Below are 22,955 nucleotides of genomic sequence, written 5' to 3' on the forward strand. Positions count from 1 at the left end.
TCCCTTCCCCCCTCCCTCCCTCCCTTCTTCCTTCCTTCCTTCCTTCCTTCCTTCCTTCCTTCCTTCCTTCCTTCCATTTTTGTGTCTTTGGATACTTATCAAATCATTTGAGTACTCACTCTGCATTAAAGTCTGCAATCAGGTGCCTAAAGAACAATCAAAGATGCTGGTATCAAAGTGCTTGGCAGTGTATATCTTAGTGTTGTTAGGTGGTGAAAATTAATCTTCAAAGTCATCATTGATTGCTTAACAAATTCCATTACCATAGCAATGGTAATTTGTTTGCTAAAAAGCAAGCACATGACTATTGGCCATCACCCTCTTGTCAGGAGCAAAGGACTGGTCTCCCAGGAGGTTAGGGAACTTGCCTAAGATCTAAGTAATTCTAGAGGCAGGATCTGAACTCAAATCTGCCTCATTCAAAAATCCGCGCTCTGCTTCGTATCTGGTGATAATGGGATGAGACTTCCTTTAAAAGATTCTCTTGAGAAGATTCAGCAAGCAGACTGTTTACTTCATTGGAGATTAAAATTAGATAGTTATGTGTATTGACCAACTTCCTCATCCTGAAATCATACATCCAGAGGTAGAATTGGAACTGCAGAGGTATTAAATAGAAGTATAATTTAATAATCAAATTTAATTTTGAATTCTAAGCTAACAAATTTAGGGCTTGACAATGATTTAAATAATAACAAGTTCTCTTACTTTATTTGTTTGTTTTTGTGAAAAGCAGAGAAAAGAGATTCACTCAATTGGGCACACTGGGAGGAGGAAGCCTTGAAGGGTCCAGTGACCCACAAGTTCGTCTTTCTCCTACCTGGATGCTAAGAGACTTAAGGCCAGGGAGTAAATAGTCTAATCTTTGTAAACCTAGCATACATCACCGAGATGCTATAAACCTGTCATTCAGCAAATACTTATAGGACAGATATGTCTGAGATGTCATAAGCTTAAAATATAAAATAAGAACTATTGTGCGTTAGTATTCTACAAAGCAAAGAATAGCTTGGCGTCTTCTTTGTCATTTGTCAGTATCTTTCGCTAGGCATTCTTCTCCTACTCAGAATACATATGTTGAGCAAATGTGCTCCTAGATTTAATGGTGCATGCTTGTAATAGAGACACACCATAGGATTGCAAGTCCTAGGTCAGCCGCCCAGACATTAAGCAAGTCAAGAAACTCAAGTTTATTTGAAACCACACTTTTAAATAATGGATTCACAATCTGGCTTGACTTAGGTGGTTGTAAGCTTATGTCTGTATGTTTGACAAAATATGGTGCAAATAGGAAAATTTCCAAATTTCATGTCATATGCCATGTATTCATGAGCCTTTGTGGTAATGTGAGACCACAGGGAAAGACACTGAGGAGTCTTACAGCTAGTCTTACTGTTGTTGGGTTGAGTTTGTCAAGGGGAGGGCTGTGAGGGAGTAGGGCTGTTACCTGGAAGTGAAAATTCATGTCCGAGGAGGCAAACCATTCAAGGCGAATATATTGTGTGAGAGAAGGGAAAATGTATGGGGAGATGAAACAGCATGAGAGATTAGGGTTATTGGAAGAAGTAATCATTCATATGTGTGTGTGTGTGTGTATGTATGTATGTATGTATATATACACATATATACATACATACATACATACATACAGGTAACGCTAAACAGAATGGGAAGGGGTGAGTGTGTGTGTTTGTGTGTGTATGTATAATAGTAAAAATTAAAAAGGGCCATAATTTCAAAAGGGAAGGTCAAGAGGGCACATGGTAGATGATAAGGGAATAAAGGGAAAGGGGGAAATGCTGTAATTATTTTTTAAATTAATTTTTTTCAATTTTTTTTAAAAAAGAGCAATTAGGCAGTCTTAAGAATATCTCTGATGGGATATCAACCCCATACTGGGAAAAGAGGTCCTCATATTGCTAGCATCATCCTGAAGGGGATAGAGAGGGGTGTCTGCAGATGTGTGATTGCTACGCATTTATAGCAGTGCCCATTTTAGATTTCTGGCTGGTAGCATGACGGAGTTAGCATGAGAAATAGAAACAGGGTCAGGGTTAGCTGGCTGTGAGAGAGGCAGGCTGGGAGGGCCTGGGCACTATTTCATATGTTTATTTTTAACTGAACTAGAAACAGTCCTGGGCAGGGAACCAGGAGGGCCTCCTTTCTGCACACAATTAAAACAGATAAGCCCTTCTGAAGCACATTTTGGAACATCAGGACAGGATGGAGGGGAGCAGCCATTGACAGACAGTGTGTTTGAAATGCTTTTTGACAGATCGCTTTAAGTACCGTGTCGTTAAGCAGATCTTCTCTGGAGGGGACCAGACTTTTGTACTTTGCTCCACGTATGAGGTAAGATTTTCTTTTATCATGTTTGAAGTAGAATGATGACAATCATTTTTTTTTAAAATACCTACACAAAAGCTTTGTCGATCTTTGTTTCTTGTCAATGATTTTATCTTTTTAATAGAATCAAACTAAACAACGTTATCTCCACTGAACTCCTTTGGATTGCTAGTAATTATCTTGTCCTTAACATTGTAGCATTCTAATTTATAGTGTAGAATTATTTATTTTCATATTTGTTCTAAAAGAAATTTAAGGGGACTTAAGCATTTGTGTTATTATTTTTCTGTTTCTTTACTGTTAAGTATCAAGGAATTCTAGGCATTTGATAGCTTACTGGGTTTCATTGTTTGGTGTGACCAAGTATATAATAAATATAGAAGCGAGGTATAAAACAGTTCAGATTTTTTTAACCATTTATCACCTGGTTATGATAATACACCAAGATATCCCTTCACTTGCTCCTGCATCACTCTACCAATTAAGGCACAAAGAACAAGTTGCATACATGGGCATAGCAGTACACACTTGTAACCCTGGTTCTTACCTGTAGAGACAGCAGTTCCAAGTTATCCTTGCCCAAGAGGCCAGTTTGGGCCAGCCTGAGCTACATGAGACCCTGTCTCCATGGGAAAGAAAAGAAGAGGAAGGGGAAAGGAGACGTTGCCTTTCAGGATTCAAAGTCTGTGCAGATAAAAGATTATGTGGCATATATTTAATTCATTCTGCTCTTCATGGTCTAGGGCAGCCAGCTGAAGAGTGCTGTTTCTCTTCCTTCTCATAATCCTATTTAATAAGCCCTGTGAGTGAGTGTGAGGGGGGGAGGGTAGCAAACTCAAGGCAGTAATTGAAAAAGCCAGAGACTATTGGAGAGAACAGCCCCTGTGGAAACAAAGGCCCTTTCCACGGAGAAAGTCTCTCCCTTGCTCTGACACCACCATCTGTGTCCTTAGTACCATTCTGTGACTCCATAGGAAAGGTGCTGGCCAGGAATGCTGTGCAGCTGCTCAGCCATGCTGCAGGTCAGGAGCCTGTGGGAAGCCATGCGGTTTAGCTGTCCTAAGGCAGATTCTGCCTTGGGTTCAGCTTTATAACTTCACAGAGAAATTCTAAAGGGAGCTGAGGTTGTGTCAGTAAAATAAATGATAAAAACACAGGGTCTCATTCATAACTTTTTTGTTTTCAAGAAGTAGACTTGTAGGAATTTAACTTCTGAATGAAACTGACTTAAGATTCTGCCTTTTGTAGCTGTTCTTGAGACAAGGTTCTTCTGTGTAACCCTGGCTGTCTTAGAACTCATTCTGTAGACCAGGTTGGCGTCAGCTTCTGCTTCCTGAGTGCTGGGATTAAAGCTCTACACCACAGCCTCCTGAGAACTTGACTTAAATAATAACCAACTTAAATTTCCTTCCCTTAGTGAACATACAATATGATCTATACAGCTGAGTTGTAAATATACTAGTAGTTTTGGGAATGGAAAACAGCCTACTGATTAAAGAAAGTAAGGTATACGATAGCGTTAGTTAGCTGGTAAGTTAAAGTTTCAACTGGTGAGAAGTGTCCCCCATTAAAGTTTTAGGTTCACAGTGGAATGTTCCTCCCCTCCACCTTGAGAAGGTAGCCAGGCTCACCTGAAGCACACAACTGGCCTTTGCCTCAGGCTCTGAAGTGCTGTCTTTGTATCCGTGGCACTCCTGACTTTTCAAGTATAAAGTCATAATTATTTACATCTTATTTTACATATATGTTCTTATGTATAATATATATATTCTATATATAATACATATGTACATATCTTATATGTATATAAAATAATGTGTGTATATACATATGTGTGTTTATATGTACTTACATACACATGCACTCTAGATGCTCATTAGATACAGAAATTGAAAATTATATTCTTACCTAATTACCTCTAGTTACCTTATCACTACTTTAATATGCGAAGTGACAGCCAGAAAAATCATGTTTCAGATTCTTTTAGATTTTGAAATATTTCCATATACATAAAGTATCTTGGAGAAGGAACCTAAGTCTCTATAAGAACTCATGGCAACTCCAGTACATCATGGTGATAATGCCGTAAGACATCTTAAATCACGGTGTGCATGGACACAAAACTCATTAGGACTCACACTCACTGAAGGCATGTTATACGACATCTTAAGTGATTGTAGAAACGTGAAAGACTCCATGAAGGTGTGTAACAGGACATTTTAAATCACCGTGTGCATAAACGAAGCTTGCTATGGAGTTTTCCATTTCCAGAATCACGTTGGTTTTGGATCTGAAGCCTTCAGGGTTTGAGTGTTCCACCCGTACTCACATGTTCCTTTGCAGTCTAGGTGTGCTGAGTGTAAATCATAGCCTAACCTTTTCATGGATCTTTCTCTCTCTCTCTCTCTCTCTCTCTCTCTCTCTCTCTCTCTCTCTCTCTCCCCCCTCACCCCCCCACGCCCCCCCACCCTGCCCCTGTGTGTGTCTTTATCTCAAGCCTGTTAGCTGTAATGCTCAGGCTCTCCCTCTCTGTCTCCCCCTTCCTTTCCCCTCTTCTTTCTCTCTCTCTCTTTTCCTCTCCCCACACCTCTCTCTGTGTGTGTGTGTATGCATGGGCTATGAAACTGAGCAGTGATACGGTGATTCCCAACTTTGGTTCTCCATTAGTGTCCCAACGGTGTGTAAGAAGCAGAGTTGCTGTTGGTGATTCTAACTAAACTGGCCTAGAGTATGCACTGGCAAATGCCCTGGGATGTGTGTTACCTGTTGGGATGGATCAAGGTTCCCTTGGTAGTGTACAGCCCAGCCGCACTTGAGAGACCCTGACCTAGTGCAGTGTTTTTCTTATTGGCCTGTATGTAACCAGCATGGAGACCTGGGAATACAGACCAGGGATTCAGTACTTCTAGCATGTGGGAGGCCCCGAGTTTGGTTCCCACACCCATGGAGGGAGAAATTACACTTTTTCTTGTATCTGTGGGTTAGTAATACATGATGAAGAATGAGTACAGTAGCTTGAAGCCTGCATGCATTTTCTGTAAGTTTGTGTTACTGTTGCTGTTCAGTCGTCCCTTTGGGGATGCGTTTTAAGTTTGTTAGTAATAGTACTTTGCAGCTAAGATGGAGGAAAGGTGGCTGGGTGTGTGCTTAAGCTGTCCATGCTGGTTTAAGAGTTTCCTTGATATCATTCAATATGTATTTGTTCTTTTAGCATATGTCCATAGTCATTTTTGTAGAATAGTTATCAAGAGCCAGATGATCTGATGTGTTACAGGTACCTTTCTTTCTTTCTTTGTATAATGCTAAATCACAACCGTACAGTGGAACCAGCAAGCTTCCTTTGAAAGCAATATTTTATGTGCAAGTACAAAGGAGAAAACAATGATTTTTTTCTATGCATTGATGTCTGACTGCTTGAGTATTAAAGCACCATCAGCTTCTTCTTAGTTCTGGGTTACTAATAGATGTTGGAGGAGAACAGTTAAAAACAGGCAGGTTTAGAGAATCAAAGTGTTTATAATCGTTTCTTTAAAGATGCCAGCAAATGGCTTGGCAAGTTAGCTCAGAGAATATTGGTGTGGCCACTAAGCCGGCAACCCTCCATCTATCTATCCCTGGAACCAGCATGGTGGATGGAAAGAACTAACTCCTTAAATTGTCCTCTCATCCTCACACACGTACCCTTGTATGCACACACACACACACACACACACACACACACATGCACACACGCACACATGCACGCACACATAAAAATTAATAATCATTGGAAACTTAAAGTATCACTGGGGTTGGGGTTAGAAAGCTGTCTCAGTGGTTAAGAGCATTCATTGGTTGTGTTGTGTTTCTAGAGGACCTAGGTTCAATTCCAAGCACCCACATGGGAGCTCACAGCTGTTTGCAACTCCAGTTCCAGGGGATCCATTGCTTTCTGGTTTCTGTGGGCACCAGACATGCAAGTGGTACACAGATATGCATGCTGGCAAACTACATATACACATAAAGATAAAATTAAAAAGTATGTATCACTAAAGAAAGGATGTGCAGTGTGGACAGTATTTGGGGTTTTTAAAGCTGTGATTAACATCCCTTTTGATACTTTCACAAAGTTTATAAGTATAGACTTGGGCTGAGGAGATGGTGCAGTAGTGAAAATGCTTGCCCTGCAAAGGCAAGATCAGGATTCAGATCCCCAGAACCCTTGTAAAAGTCGGGTGGTTGTGGCGATAATCCCAGCATTGGAAGGTGGAGACAGAGCTAGCTGGCTAGCCAGGCAAGCCATTGGTGAGCTCTAGTGTCACTTAAGAGACCTTGTTTCAATAAATAAGGTGGAGAGTGATCAAGGAAGAATGACCAGGCCAACCTCTGGCCAGTACATATTTGTACATGCACATGTGTATACCCACACACAGGAAAATACACTCGTAAAGGCATGCACAGCACACACAAATGCTTGAGGGAGAAAAAGGCATATGAAACTGAATTTTCAGAAATTGCTTGCACCTTAACCAAATTCTGCATTTGCTTCTTAGGCTTATGAAAACAGGATTTTATGTAGCCCTGGCTAGCCTTGAGAACTCAGTATTCACTGTATAGCTGAGGGTGATCCTGAACTCTTTTTGATTCTCCTCCCTCTCCTTATTTCCAAATGCTGGGATTACAGGCATGTACCGTCATGTCTGGCGTAAACAGTTTCTTTCTTTTTTTTCTTTTTTCTTTTTTCTTTTTGGTCTTTTTTTTTTTTGGATATTTTATTAATTTAAATTTCAAATGTTATCTCCTTTCTCGGTTTCCCCTCTACAAACCCCCATCCCATCTTCCTTCTCCCTGCTTCTATGGGGGTGCTCCCTCTACAACTCCCACTTCACTGCCCTGGCATTCCCCTATACTGGGACATTGAGCCTTCACAGGACCAAGGGCCTCTCCTCCCATTGATGTGAGTTTAGGCCATCCTATGCTACATATGTGGCTGGAGCCATGGGTCCCTTCATGTATACTCTTTGGTTGGTGGTTTATTCCCTGGGAGCTCGGGGGGTCTGGTTGGTTGATATTGTTGTTCTTCCTATGGGGTTGCAAACCCTTCAGCTCCTTCAGTCCTTTCCCTAACTCCTCCTTTGGGGTTTCTGCGCTCAATTCAATGTTTGGCTGCAAGCATCCACCTCCGTATTTGTCAGACTCTGGCAGAGCCTCTCAGGAAACAGCTATATCAGGCTCCTGTCAGCAAGTGCTTCTTGGCATCAGCAATAGTGTCTGGGTTTGGTGTCTGCATGTGGGATGGATCCCCAGTGGGGCAGTCTCTGGATGGCCTTAAACACTTTTTATATTACATTTTATCTGAGATAGGGAGCATTTATTGAAACCAATACCTCTATGGCCTGGTAACTCAGAGCTGAGGGAAGGAGACCTAGAAAGCTTGTCATGGAGTAGAAACAGACACTCTAGAAGAGTGAAGGAGAGAAGGCTTGTTGGAGGGAGATGCTGGGGTTAGGTCACTTGCAAAGAGACCTCACCCAGTGTGGTGTGGTACCCTGAAGTTAAGGGGAGGGAGCTGAGCTTTTGTACCCCAGCTGCCTGCCACCCAGTATGATAGAACAGAACAGTGGCCTAGGGAAGACCCTGAAGAACAGCCTGCACCCTCACTGCAGGAGTGGGGACAGGGCTCTGCTCCAAGGGAGGGGACTTGGGAAGCTTCAGTTCATGATGTGCGATCTGGAGACAACACTGAGGAAGGAAAGAGGACAAGATCCATGACTCTCATTTCTCTTTTCCCTTGTATTTATTTCCCCAGAATTCTTCTCCTGCTGTTGACTTCAGAACTGTGAACCAAACACATTATACCAACTTAATAAATGACGAAACCATAGCAGTTTGGAGACAAAAACTCACAGAACACAACAACGCAAATACTGTCAAGTATGAGTTTGTCTGCCTACATTTTTGCTTTTTCCCAAGCATGCTGGAGTTTTCTAGCCTAGTGGCTGATATTCCCTGCACCTACACTGTGGTTATGAATATGAATGGAGCTTTGCATTTATAGAATCATTTTTGTATATTTATTTGTAATCTCATCTCATTAGCCCCCAGCTAACACAGTGGTTTGCCCGCTGATTCTCACTCTTCACCTTGACTGACGTATTATTGCAAGATCTGTGACATCCTCTTAGGGAAAGCTGGAGGTCATGTCTCTGCTGAGAGCTCTCTGTATCATGTTGCATATCGAAATGGTTTTCTTCACACTGATGCTTCAAGGGATCTTGAATATTAACAGCCTCTTATTATTTTAACTAATCTGAGTAACTTCTACAAGTTTGCCATTCAATGTGATTACTTCAAATGAATATTCAGAGTCTTCTGGGTATATTAGAAATGTGAGACTAGTTGGGTTTAAAAAATAGTTTTCTTTACATTTTTACACATTTTTTTTACATTGATTGGCACTTCCATACTTTTCCTGTAGTCTTATGAAAACAAATAAATCAATCTGTGTAAGAAAGATGGCTATCTTAACAAATGCACCGTGGGTCTTGCTTTATGATCAAGGCTATGCTAGAGCAAATGCCCAGCTCTTACTCTGAAGCAGCTTATTGAATCTCCTGTGTTTTGGGTATTGTTAAGGAACTAAGGATAGAGGAGAAGGGAGCATAAGAGAGGCCAAGCTGCTGAGCAGCCGGTGACCTAGAAGCATGGGCTTTACCTGGACTTCTGGGTTTTTATTAACAACAGAAGCTCGAGGAATCATCTCTCAGGATCTTACTTGATCCAAATGCTACAGCTGACAGAAGTTACTACGATCTCCTTCCTAGCCAATTACTTTGTTTATCCCTTGTTTCTTATGGCAATCCTGGGTGCTCACAGAGTAGACCCTTCCACAGACTCTGCAGAATTTAGGTAATAGGAGTAAGTCTTTATTTCAACTCATCCTTGGTTTCTTTCTGAAATGATCAATAGAATAGGCAGACATGATTGGACATGTATTAACTTCTGTACTTGGGGAATAACAGCTCACTTTTTTCTGATTGTTTAAAATGGTGGTGAGAGAGTGCCCAAGCTTTTTATGATTTTGACACACACACACATTTATATATACATGTATGTATGTATGTATATAACTTGTAGGATAATAGTTTTTGTCCATTTGGAGGCAAAATATTGTTCTCTAATCAGGTATGCACTGATGACCCAGTAGAGGCTGGCTAGGAAGATGTCTTGTTACAGAAACTTATATAAGCACTGATTTGTAATTCTTAAAGCCTCCTTTCTCCATTTGTCTTGAATAGTGGTGTTGTTCAGATACTGTCTTCTGCAGCTTGTTGGAATGGAAGCTTTCTGGAAAAAAAGTAAGTGTCAGAGATGCTTCAGAAGCCGCGTGATATAAATACTTAGCGAGGCTATGAAAGACTTCTCCATAGTCTTGGGTTTCAATTGAAAGAGAATGCTGGCATTTGCATGAAGTTTGAAATATCCAGTAATGATCAATTAGAGGATCCCAGAACAGTGGTATTTGCTCACTCCTCACTGGGGCAGATTTGCAGAGAGAAATGGTCCCTCGGGAGATCTAATGTGACCCAAAGCCAGAACTCCAGGCTGTCCCAAAGTGCTGTTCTCACTGATCTGTATGGGTTTATAATTTGTTCTTAAAGTCAAAATTCTCCAGTGGTTGTCTGATTCTATAGTTTGCTGAGGTAATTTTTCATTTCTCCACAGGAGTGAAGTCATGTAGAGGTCTTAGAGAGGCTTCATTCTGGGGTTCCATGGATTCAGTCAGGCTCAGCTCTGGCTAAAACCAGAGGCAGCAAAAAGGATGTCTCTTTTGCCCTTATCTCTTCTGCAGATGGCCCCTCAGAAACCTCATGCAGCAGAATTACCTTGCCAGCAATTAGGATTTTCAGGGATCCTAAGTCCCATCATTTTGTGGTCCTTTTCAACCACTAACTAGGTTGATGAAACATTAAGAGGAATATGCTAGTTACATCTCTGTTATTGTGAAAATACCTGGGATGACTGAAAAGGACATGCTTGTCAGGTGTCACATTTCTTTGGGGCCAGTGGTAAAGACATCCATCATCATAGGAGAAGTTTCCTTGTAGAAGCTCTTCACCTTATGTTGGCTGTCAGGGATGAGATAGGAAAGGGTGAAGGTCCAGTATCGAAAGGTACAAGTACTATATCTCAACTTCTACGTGCTCTGCTACCTCTCAGTGATGCTACAGGCTGAAGTCCATGCCTTCTACACATACCATTAAGCAGATATTCCAAATGTAAAGTATAGCAATGAGGACTAACAGGAGTGACTAAGGAGGAAGCTGATCAAGATAGATGAGGAGCAGTGAGCTCAATGCATAACATTTACTTGTATGGAAATGTCCCTATGTAAAAGAGTGCTATGTCTAATTAATATATATAATCAAAGAATATTTTAAGTATAGCAATGAGTTAGACTTTAGTTCTCTGTGTGATTTACAGATCTACCATGTGATTCAGTTATACCATACCTGGGCATAAACCCAAAAGATTATAAAAGATTATCCTATTATAAGGATACCTGTGCATCCATATTTAGGGTAGGAATACTCCCTCCAGTATGTATCCTGTGAGATCAACAGACCAACCATAAATGTGGGCCACACCTTCTGGTGCCAGCCACATAAAAGGACATGGAAGCTTTTGCCTTTGCCTGTTTACCCTGACACTTCAGGACAGGATCGTCTGTCTTGTTGCTGAGGTATTCCTTCGCTGGTATTAAAACGTACTTCAGGATTCTAACATAAACCGAAGACCACTGAGATATCTCAGCCATATGGTCTAAAACAACTACTGAATTCTTGGTCATTTTATGGGAAAACAGTCATTGTTGGACTAGTCAGACCACATCCTGTAAGCCATTCTTTCTTTTTTTTTTTTAACAGTATTATGAAAAACTGTCACCATACAAATTATGCATCACATTACTGATCTGTGTTAAATTTATTTTTTTTCTTTTTTTAATTAGGTATTTTCTTCATTTACATTTCCAAAGCTATCCCAAAAGTCCCCTATATGCCCCTCCCCCACTCCCCTACCCACCCACTCCCACTTCTTGGCCCTGGCGTTCCCCTGTACTGAGGCATATAAAGTTTGCAAGACCAAGGGGCCTCTTTCCAATGATGGCTGACTAGGCCACCTTCTGATACATATGCAGCAAGAGACACGAGCTCTGGGGGGTACTGGTTAGTTCATATTGTTGTTCCACCTATAGGTTTCAGACCCTTTTAGCTCCTTGGGTGCTTTCTGTAGCTCCTCCATTGGGGGCCCTGTGTTCCATTCAATAGCTGACTGTGAGCATCCACTTCTGTGTTTGCTAGGCCCTGGCATAGTCTCACAAGAGACAGCTATATCTATGTCCTTTCAGCAAAATCTTGCTAGTGTATGCAATGGTGTCAGCATTTGGAGGCTGATTATGGGATGGATCCCCGGGTATGGCAGTCTTTAGATGGTCCATCCTTTCGTCTCAGCTCCAAACATTGTCTCTGTAACTCCTTCCATGGATGTTTTGTTCCCAATTCTAAGAAGGGGCAAAGTGTCCACTAATTAAATGTTCCATGCATATATATGCATCCCGTCTAATATGTGACTAAGAAATACCTTTAAAATTATTCATCATCCTTAACGATTAGTAAAATGCAAATTAAAATGACTGAGATATCATCTTACTCCAGTCAGAATGGCTGAGTTCAGGGAAAAAACTAAGAGAATGCAGGAGAGAGTGGGGGGAAAGGGAGCACTCTTTCATTTGGATTTTCCTAACAACATAGGAAAAAGTCCTTCCACCTTTGTTCAAGGTTACCTCTGGGATATTAAAATTAATGTTTGGTTAATTCATTGTAGGAACAGGAACAAAATACCCATCAAGGAAGTCTAAGCAGCTGTTCTGGGTTTTGCCATTTTGATTCTAATATATGCAATGTCTACATTCTGAATTTTCGTCTATTTTAACATTGTCAGAGACTGTTAAATCACTTGAATGTATGCATTACTCAGAACAAAGCCTCTTTTTCAAATGACTAATTTGCAGATAATTAGATATGATTTATTTACAAGTGACAATCTTAGAGATATCCTTTGTCTCTGGGAAGCTAAGAGTATGTGGAGTTGGAAAAATGATTTTATTGTTAATAAAATTTGAACACTAGCTGTAAAATCCGTGGTGGTGGGTAACTGTAATTAAATCTGTTTAAGTAAGAGAGATAATAACTTGCCTTTTTTGATATTTATTTTGAATACTTCTTGAGGAAGTCTTGGAATAAGAGGGTCGATGTGCCGTTTGTTCAGGAGTGGGCCCCTTTTGCATAAGGGAAGTGAGTGGGTGTGGCTGGATGACTCCGACCAGCCACAACATCCACATCTAGCAATAAGCCCATAGAAGTGGGTTGGGCAAGGGATCTGCTTTCATGCTCTGTGGAGGCCTGGCTTGAAATGGTAGTGTTTCTGCTTTAACCTGAAGGGGAAAAGGTTTGAAAACAAATTAAGTCATGTTTAACAGTGGAATTATCCCCAGCACTTAGGCAGAGAGGCAGAGAGGCAGGTGAATCTCTGTGTTCAAGGCCAGCCTGGTCTACATAGAGACTTTTTAGGCTGGCAGGGGCTACTTAATAAGAAGCTTTTTTTTTTTTTTTAAATTAAAAAGAAACAACCAAAGTAGGGTAGGTAGAATTGCTGTAAGGCTTAGTCTGTTGGTCTTTTCCAGTGTTTTCAAATATCTACTAGTTCAAATTAAGATCTGTCTAGACTGGGTTAGCTAAATAAATACTTATAGTTTTTTTTAAATCAGTATTTACCTTTTATTACATATGGATTTTTGCTTGTTTGTTTGTTTGTTTGTTTGTTTGTTTAGAATTGATGAACATTTTAAAACTAGTCCCAAAATCCCTGGGATTGACCTGAACTCAACTAGGATTTTATTTGAGAAGTTAATGCACTCTCAACACTCCATGATTCTAGAACAGGTACGTTATTTACAGTTATAAAATTTGGTTTACACTGAAGAGTTCTTCTCTTAAGACAAAGAAGACAGCAAGATGAATTGATACACTCTTGTACAACTTTGTAAAACCGTTAGTGTTGTGACTTGGGCTATCTTTTGCTCCTATCTTCCTAAGGAGTTGTCATTCTAAAGTATTAGGTCTGTGGGGTGGGGACTTCTTCCTTCTCCCTGATGTACTGGGAGTCTGAACCAGCGCCTGGCTCCTTCTGTTTGCTCAGTGCACACTGAATGAACAAGGGTTATGAGTTCATTAAATAACTTATTTAATTTGGAGATGAGTTATTTAAGTCTCAGATATAGTTATCAGTATTTTTTTTCTTTCTTACAGATATTGAACAGCTTTGAAAGTTGCCTCATTCCCCAGTTATCAAGTTCACCCCCAGATGTGGAAGCAATGAGAATCTATTTAATCCTACCAGAGTTTCCGCTGCTTCAGGACTCTAAGTATTACATAACGCTGACCATTCCCCTGGCAATGGCCATTCTGCGGCTGGAAACAAACCCTAGCAAAGTATTAGGTAAATTCATCAAATGTAATGCCACCGGCTATGGACTTAGGTGTTTGGTTTTGTCAGCTGGCTCTTGTGGACTGAGATCTAACAATCTATTTGTTGCCATTTAATGGCTTTACCTCTTACTCCTTTGTTTGCTGTTAACATCTAGCTAACTCTCTTGGCTGTTAGGGCAAATTGATCTCTTGTTTAAGTCATGTGAAATGATTCATGGGAGATTAATCCCAATTTTGAGATAGTCATAAAGTTAGGTTATTCAACTTTAATCTGTTTTTTTTTTTTCTTCTTCTACATTTGCTTGCAGTTGCAATGCCTCAAATATTAGAATCTTTCTGTCTATCCATCTCCAGTGCTGATGTTAGCGGGTGGGAGCCAAATGAACAGCTTTTGTGATGCAGAGATCTCCATGCAAGGGGGGACAGAGTGACCCAGTGAGGACTTACGGAATGTTTGTTTTCTTTTTCTTTTTTAGGACAGTTGAGTCCACACTGATTTTTGCAGGCTCTGGACACTTTGCTGAGATAAGAACCTTCCGTTCCTCAGCGGGCTGGAGAAGGTCTCTGTTGGAATAGCGCCCAAGACTTTTTTTTAGTAATCTGGTGCAGAAACCTGTCCCCTGGCTTTTGACTTTTATCCCCTCCCTTGGTAATTTTTCCAGGTGTTCCTTTGACTTGGTAACTTCTGTGCTTCAGGTGGCCTGAGTGTCACTACAGCGTGGTTTCCCCTTAAGTGAATTGACCTGCTTCTGGCTTTTCCATTGCTTCTGCCTTCACACAAAAGTAATAATGACCACATTAGTAATGTGTTAACACTTGCTACTTCCCAACATCAGGGACTGTTCAGAGCATGTTTTCTTAGGTGTCTCTAATAGGTGTAAAATAGAGCAAAGGCTGTTTTGAAAGACATTTTATCAGACTTTTAAATTTTTGGCATTTTAATTTTTAAAAATTTCCTAGGCCAGATAGCACAAAACAGAATGGGATTATTCAGTTTTATAATTAGATTATTTATGACATCTGACTGTTCAGATTGAAGAGCAAACCTCACACGAATGCAGCAGCTCTTAATAGTTTGTCCTTTTTATTTGATGTTTCTCCCACCGTGATTTTTTTTTTTAAGGTTTCTTTTATGTATCTGGATATTTTGCCTGCATGTATGTCGGTGTACCATATGCGTTTCTGGTGCCATGGAGGCCAGAAGAGGGCATCAGACCCTTGAGAACTGGAGTTTCAGATGGTGGAGAGCATGAGTGTATGTGGTAGGAATTGAACCTTCTTCCTCAGGAAGAGTAGTCAGTGCTCTTGGCCATTAAGCCAGCTCTCCGGCAGCCCTCCCACTTTAATTTTTAGTGAAATATTTTAAACAAGGAAACCTTACAGATTTCAGTATGGCTGAGATCATTTATGAAGATACAGTGATATAATCCTGCTTGAATGGAAAGGTACTACTCGGATAAACACAATCAACTTCGTAAAGTAATTATGCCTCCTAACAGGAAGGAATGTTTTCCCACATCCTCTCAGTGTGAAGTGTCCCTTGTACAAAATTCCGTAGTAGCTGAGATCAGTCTTGAAAGGTCGAGGGCACGCAAATACTACTGCAGTAGGTGCATTCTGCATCCTGCCGGAGGATGTGTCTGGTCCTCACATATCCTTGGAAGTAAATGTTTTCAGATTAGCCTTCAGCATGAGTCTGAGAAAAAAAAAAAAAAACAAACCCCAAACTCCAACAACATAAAACCTTTTAAGAAAGAAAGAGGCAGGGGAGAGAGAGGGAGAGGAGGAGTTAAAAATTTTAGAGCCTCTTGTGTAGCTGTTTCTCCACACTTTTTTTTTTTAAGATTTATTTATTTGTTTCATGTATGTGCGCATACTATCGCTGTCTTCAGACACACCAGAAGAGGGCATCAGATCCCCATTACAGATGGTTGTGAGCCACCATTCACACATGTTTTAATGACTCCTTTGAAAAATCATTTTTGGGAAGCTGCATTATAGACTAATATTTATCTTCTAGCCACAGGAATTGTAGGTAGCAGGAAGACAACATAAGAACACTTGTCTTGGGTTATGTGCTAAGACATGTCTTTCTCTCTTCCTTTCTTAAGATAACTGGTGGTCTCAGGCATGCCCCAAATATTTCATGAAGCTGGTAACCCTCTATAAAGGTGCCGTCCTTTACCTCCTAAGGGGAAGGAAGACATTCCTAATCCCAGTACTGTTTAACAATTACATGACTGCAACCCTCAAGCTTCTGGAGAAATTGTACAAGGTATCCCTGGGGGATGGAGAGTGAGGGTGTGGAGGGATGCAGGATTCTGGGGGGCTTTCTCTTGGAGATTTTCCAATTCTTGGGTTTTAGTTGTTCTTATTTGTTCCTCACCAGGTAAATCTTAAGGTGAAGCATGTGGAATATGATAAGTTTTATATCCCCGAGATTTCTAGTCTTGTGGACATTCAGGAAGACTACCTCATGTGGTTTTTGCATCAATCTGGGATGGTAAGAATTTCCTGTAAAGCATATTTTAAGGCTTTAGCCTTTTTTTGTTTGTTTTTGAATCGTGCACTTGAGCCATACACCTTGCCTTTGACTTGAATGCTGGTAACACACCTATCTATTTCACTCAGTTGACTTTGGAATTCTTGAAACTTGGAAGCATTTTAGGTAACCATAAGCATCATAAGTTTCATCGAGTATGTGGGGCTAGGGTTGTAACTTAGTGGTGGACTTCTTGCTTAGCATGCTCAGGGCTCTAGTTTTATCCTGAGTACTATATTTTAAAAAAGAAAGAAAGAAAGAAAGAAAGAAAGAAAGAAAGAAAGAAAGAAAGAAAGAAAGAAAGAAAGAAAGAAAGAAAGAAAAGTAAATCCAAGTATCTAAAGCAGTCAGTTGGTAAACGCAGACAGTGGAATGGTTGGCAGAGGCGGTCTGGAGGCACTGGGAAACTCCAGTTGTTTTTAATGCAGTTTAGGTTCCAGTTCACCAAGCTGAGATAGTTCTAGAATTCTGTTGTACAACAGTGTGGCTGTTTCAGGGGCTCTTGTTCATCTATCAGTCTATTTATTTATTTAAACATTTTACTTTATGTGTTTGAGTGTTTTATTTGGATTGTAGGTCTGTGTACCATATGCATGTTTGGTACCTGAAGAAGCCAGGTGAGGCCATTTAAGCTCTTAGAACTGGAGTTACAGACTACTGTGAGCTGCTATGTGGGTGCTGAGATCAAACCTGGGTCTTCTACTCTTTAATTACTAAGTCTTCTCTGTAAGCCCTTGTTTTGTTTTTGAGATAAGATCTCAGGTATCCTAGGGTAGCTTCCGACTCCCATATCCAAAGATGACCTTGATCCTCCTGCCCTCACCTCCTCCCAAGTTCTGTGATTATTTATGTGTGCTTCCACACCTGTATTTTATGCACTGCTGGGTATCATACGGAAGACTTTGTTCAGCTAGACCAGCACCCACCTAGTGAACTGTGTCTCTAGTCCAAGGAAATATTCTCAATATTGCTGATTCATACATTTGAAAATAGGGAGAATGATATATATTTATACTGTTTACTTACTTTTTTTTAGCCTCAAATTAAAAATCAAGACATTAATATATAAACTTTCAGTATTTGTTGGGTCTTGGGAGATCCGGCACATAACTGGCTTCCAGAAGTCCCTAGCTGGGTGGTGCAAGAACGTCTTCGAGATGATGCTCTGTGTGCCACATCCCCACTGATTTATTCCTGACACTTAGGGTCATTGGCTGTTCGTTTTTTAAAGATAGCCTATTTCACTCTTATTAGGTCAACTTTCCAGACCTTGTGGCCATCTCTTACTGAAGATAGCTCAAATACAAATGTCATACATTCCTGTCCCAACTCAAAGGTCTGTGTATTCCTGCCTACCACCTTAGGCATGGCACAGTTGCTCAGCGATAGCAGAATGGCCTGGATATATGCAAGGGATTTAGGATTTATGCAAATCTGAATATCAGAAAACAAGTGGTCATTTGGTACTTGTGTTTAATCCAGCTGGTGCAGCAAATGCATCTGAAATGAGTGTTTGCTAGTCTCACATATTCATTACTAGCATTAGGGTGACACTTTTTTATGTATGGATTTTAGCTCTGCAATTGTCTCTAAAGGCAAAATATTTATATAAGTGTATTTAAATAAATAGCCAAGTTAGTTTTCCTTGTTAGATGATAGATGATCAAAGTAATAGAGATATTCTAATGAAAAATTAAAAATTTTGGGACACTTTATAATTTTTGTAAGGTTTTGTTATTGTTTTGAAAACAAAAATACTTTTTAGTAGAAATCATATTTCAAAAGAGTTGATAATTGGAATTCTAACATGGGAGCATCCGTGGCTCTAGTCTTACTTTTTTTAGAATTATAAAATGTCAGTTTGTAAATTATATAATGTTAGAGGTGGACACAAGTCTTGAGTAACTGCTTCACACCCAGGTAGAATACAGAGGTGTGGGCAAATTGAATAGTTTTCTCTAGGGACATTTGCTCTGAAGAGAAGTCTGTCCTTCTCTTTTCTTTCTGGCCTTAAGAAAGAAGTTGCCTCTATGAGACTGTTGATACTCATAACCATGGTCTCTGAGAACAATTTTACTAGTTTCTTTCTGTGAATATGTGATAAACAAATGTCTTACTGGATCTCAAAAAATTGTCATCTCTTTGCTAGTTAAAGCCATTACTACAACAAGATAGAAAAATCAGTTGAAGTTAGTAGTGTGACATTTTATACTTCCAGTAGAAATTTTTCTGTTATATAAGGTACAGTGTAATTAGAAATTGAAATTTAAGTTTCTTGATGTCTTGAAATTTTGCCTTAAATGCTAGTGGAATTTTATGTAGGTTTTGTTTTAATCACTTAAAGATGAAGAATAACTGGTTTGCTCTATTAATATTTTAGCCTGGTACTAGCACAGTGCATAGAAAAAAAACACATGGTCCACCCTGAAAGAACTGTGTGGGAGTGGGTGGTGTCCCTGCAATTGCTGAGGCCTGCAGACAAATGCACCATGGAAATGCACTCAGTTCAGCAAGATCTAGCCAGGGTGGCTCAAACTTCTGAAGTCTGACACCAGGCAGTTAGTTTATTTTAGACATATTTAAATACAGTACAAATTTGGAAAAGAGTTCCCTGTAACAATTATCTCCATGCACAATAAAGGTTAAAGTGTGACTGCATCAAAACTGTTTAGTAATGAACATGTGATGAGTTCCATAGCCTAAGGAACTAGGGGGGGATCTGAGATCACCAGGCACGTGTGGCATCTCCCCAAAGGATGGGTTCTGTTGATGGACAAACAAAGCTAAAGATAAAGGCTTATGTGAAAATGCTGGTACAGCGGACTCACGGAATTGGAAAAAAAGATGGTGGAACAGAGCTGCGTGCAGCAGAGAACCACCAATCCATACCCCTCACTGTTGCATCTCAGCCAGCTGCAAGCACAAAGATTGTGTCTGACAAGCAAAGAGCCAGGAGCAGGGGGGACACCTACAACAGGGATGTATGCTGCGGCCTGAAGCTCCCTTAGAAACAGGTCAATCAATACAGAATAGGGCTTACCCTAGGCCTGCTGGCTAGCCCCAGCGTGGAGCCACCCTGGTAGCATCTAGTGCTTGCTTGTCCTGCTGGGAGATGAAAGGCACAGACATCAGTGCTGCCCACATCCTACAAGCCTAACCCTGTCAGCTGGCACGGAGGACAGGGTGGTGTGCAGCAGGCAGCCTGGAGCTCCCTTGGAAACATGCCACTACTGAATAGGGCAGCTGCCCTTGACCTCTCGGCCAGCCAGCCATCAACGCTGAGCCGCTGTGACTGGAGAAGCAGGTAGAGTGGTGCTGCCTGAAGCCTGTAAGCTCAACAGGAGACCTGCCAGCTGGCCCCCAGCATGAAGCTGCTGCAACTGCAGCTCATACTGTTTGCCCTGTTGGAAGACAGATAGTGCAGAGCTGTGGTGCCCACAGGCTACAAGTACAAAGGGCAAACCTGGCGAGCCTGGGGTAGTCTACATCAAGGCCTTGGAGGTGTGAGGCAGCCAGAAGCTCTTGCAGAACCTAACCACAACATCACCCTGACTCTGGGTGACAGCAGGACATCTGAGACTCTTGGTAATGGTCCAATATTTATGGTGCTTCAGAAACCAGAAACCTTAACCCAGACCTCATGGTGATAAATATTAGCATGTAGATCTGTACACCATGTGACACAGTACAGTTTCCAGGGCTACTACCATCAACAGTTATGCGAGGGAGAGGTAGGAAAGACTGAGGAGCGGAGAAGCAGTGACATAGAGCTAGGGACTGGGCTGTGATGTCAGACGTGAGAGAAGTCTGCTGTGGACAGGGGTTGCAGAGTAGAGTTGACAGGGTGATGGGAAGCAGCCTGGAACTTGTGCAGACTCAGCCCCAAACATACTACTCAGCCACATGATTGCCCTGGTTCTGAGAACCAACAGGATGCCAGAGATGAAAATCAGTTCTTTTCATGAGTGGACTACCTCAAAGAGCTCTATCGCCCATGCTTCCCCTGGAGCCCATGTTTATTTCCTTAGTCTGCTACCACAGGCCCTGTTGAGGCCTGAGGTTCATGTGGATTGTTCATGGCTGGGCTGCCACTAGAGGCCGGGTAGATGTCTATAGTCTGTTGGACTACAGGAAGCCATGTTGGTGTCCATTGTCTCCAGATTGCTGCTAGAAACTATGTCGATGTGAGTGGCCTGTGCAACCACCTGAGGCCATTCTGATGTCCCTAGTTCATGTGGTTGCCAGAAACTTTGTGAAAGTCCATGATCTGTGTTCCTGCTGACTGTAAAGGGCAAGGAAGCTACTATTTCAGTGGTATCACTGACTACAGACTCACAGTTGAGAAAGCTTCTGTGATGCCTCCTCCCCGTGAAAACCACAACAGCCTAGATAGAAAGCCATCAAAAAGAACTGTTAAAACATTGTGATAAGGATGCTGAAGTGTAGTTCTCCATAATGGCTTCTGGCAGGAGTGTGGTTAGGGAAGGACTCAGTTTTCTTTAAGGTGCCGGCTACTGTAGTGTGACCATACTCCACTGAGTATATAGACAACATACATTGGACTTGGTTTTTATATTATTTTTTCTTCTTTTGTGGAAGGAGGTCACAACAGTGGGGAGGAGGCAGACCTGGGAGGATCAGGGTGCACGATGTGAAATTCCCAAATAAACAAGAAAAAATACTACATGAAAAAATAAAAAAGGAAAGGAAGAAGAGGAGATGGAAGAGGGAAAGCCAGTAGTGGTTTATCATATTTGTTAATAATGTGCCATAGTCTTTATTTGAAAACTGAAAGGCGTACAGAGTGAATGTCTTTGTAGGCTCTGTAGAGGGCAGTGTGAGTGAGACATTCAGTGGTTTGCAAAGGCCTTCAGAGACAGAAATCTGAGAAATCTTGACATCTTACTGGTGCATCAGAGGAGATGCACACATGGGGAGTATTTGTCTTTAGATGTCAATACTGGGCACATGCAAGGAAGAGAAGGTGGAGCCAGAACAGAGGTAGCTCTATTTTAGTATCAGGGCTTATATGTCTATGTACAGAGCCTCTTGGTCAGCATATCTAGGAAGTGTTGATTTTCATATTTAAGAAAGGATGTTTCTGATTCTTCAGCTCTGAACTATTTACTTATTTATGGCTTCTGTTTCATATAGTTTGAAAAATGAATTTATGCCATAGGTACAACTCTGTTGCAGGCAGAGACCTTGAAGTTCATTGTTACCATAGAACCTTAAGTTTGTGAGACCCAATTCTGGGAAATGGATAACCCAGGATAAACAGCCTTATAAGACATGATCAATTCAATACTTACATTCAAAATATTTTGATATATTAGTATGAGAGTAAACTAGACTGACCTGCATTATGTGTGCACTGACCTGCCTTATATGTTCTAGACTTGGTCCCATGGACTGGAATTGTCTCTGGTATTTCTCAGTGTAGAGAAATATTCTAAAATCCCTCAAGGAATATAACTCTAAAGTATCAATAGGATGGACTTTAATTATTATTGCTGTTGTACGACTTCATTTAAATATGCATAAACACAAAAGGAAGTATAGTTCTTATTCATATAATATACATAAACCAAACTAAATAAGAAAACATTATAGTCAGCCAAATGCTGAGTTTCAACAGCTCAGAGTGGTGAGCTAGTGTATCCCTGGAATCGAATGCTCCAGCATTCTAGAGAAGGACTTTCAGCCACCAGGTGCAGGCTTGATTCTCCCACAGGCCTTCAGGAATGATTCAGCTCTTTTTCTCCCTCTGCTGTTAAATCTTATTCACGGAGCAAGCTAGTATTCGTATCCTTAGTAACTGCAGCATCTACCAAGCAAAAAATTCTTTTTCTTTTCTCAGTGTTCTCACACAGTTGAATGTTTATAACCCACCCACGCAGTCATTAACAGATAAGTGTAAATTGTGTGATTACACACAGGTAAGAAGAGATCTTTCAGAATGTTTTTATTTTGTTCAGAGAATCATTTTAAGAACACAGAACATTCTAGGAGACATTAAAGCAACAGCAGTGTAGCCCACTCAGGCCTCTTAGCATGAATTTTGCTCATTGTTTTCTTTTGATAAATATCACAGATCAAGATGATCTTAATTGCTCATTTTTATGTTTCTGCTAAAGATATTTACTACATAACTGTCATGAGCACAGCGTGCTAGAAACGTAGATGGATATGTTTATGTCTTACTTCAGTATCAGTTTATTAAAAAACAGTGAATTCACATTTACTAGTTATTTTCCACATTGCTGTGACTATAAGCCTGAAAAAAAAAAAAAGGCAATTTAAAGAGGTTCAGAGGGATGCAGTTGCTCATGGGGGATGAGGCATAGCAACAGGAGCAGCCGAGTTCATGGTATCTTTCAGGAATTTAGTCACTCAGATAGCTCTCTTTCTCTCCCTCCTCTCTTCCCTATCCCTTCCCTATCCCATCCCATCCCATCCCATCCCATCCCATCCCATCCCATCCCTTCCCTTCCCTTCCCTTCCCTTCCCTTCCCTTCCCTTCCCTTCCCTTCCCTTCC

The 22,955-nt window shown here is 40.9% G+C and overlaps 1 protein-coding gene across 2 annotated transcripts in view; it reads left to right on the top strand.

Moving 5' to 3' along the window:
- Positions 1-22,955, top strand: part of Herc3 (HECT and RLD domain containing E3 ubiquitin protein ligase 3) — a 91,050-nt gene that overhangs the window by 29,039 nt on the left and 39,056 nt on the right. For both annotated transcript variants that reach the window (XM_021164472.2, XM_029478409.1), the window contains 7 exons: positions 2,276-2,352; positions 8,135-8,259; positions 9,624-9,683; positions 13,217-13,328; positions 13,695-13,884; positions 15,986-16,149; positions 16,264-16,377. In XM_021164472.2, the coding sequence (XP_021020131.1) occupies positions 2,276-2,352; positions 8,135-8,259; positions 9,624-9,683; positions 13,217-13,328; positions 13,695-13,884; positions 15,986-16,149; positions 16,264-16,377 (842 nt within the window). The remainder of the gene's footprint in view (positions 1-2,275; positions 2,353-8,134; positions 8,260-9,623; positions 9,684-13,216; positions 13,329-13,694; positions 13,885-15,985; positions 16,150-16,263; positions 16,378-22,955) is intronic.

Source organism: Mus caroli, chromosome 6 (genome assembly GCF_900094665.2).
Source record: "Mus caroli chromosome 6, CAROLI_EIJ_v1.1, whole genome shotgun sequence".
In the NCBI taxonomy this organism is placed as follows: domain Eukaryota; kingdom Metazoa; phylum Chordata; class Mammalia; order Rodentia; family Muridae; genus Mus; species Mus caroli.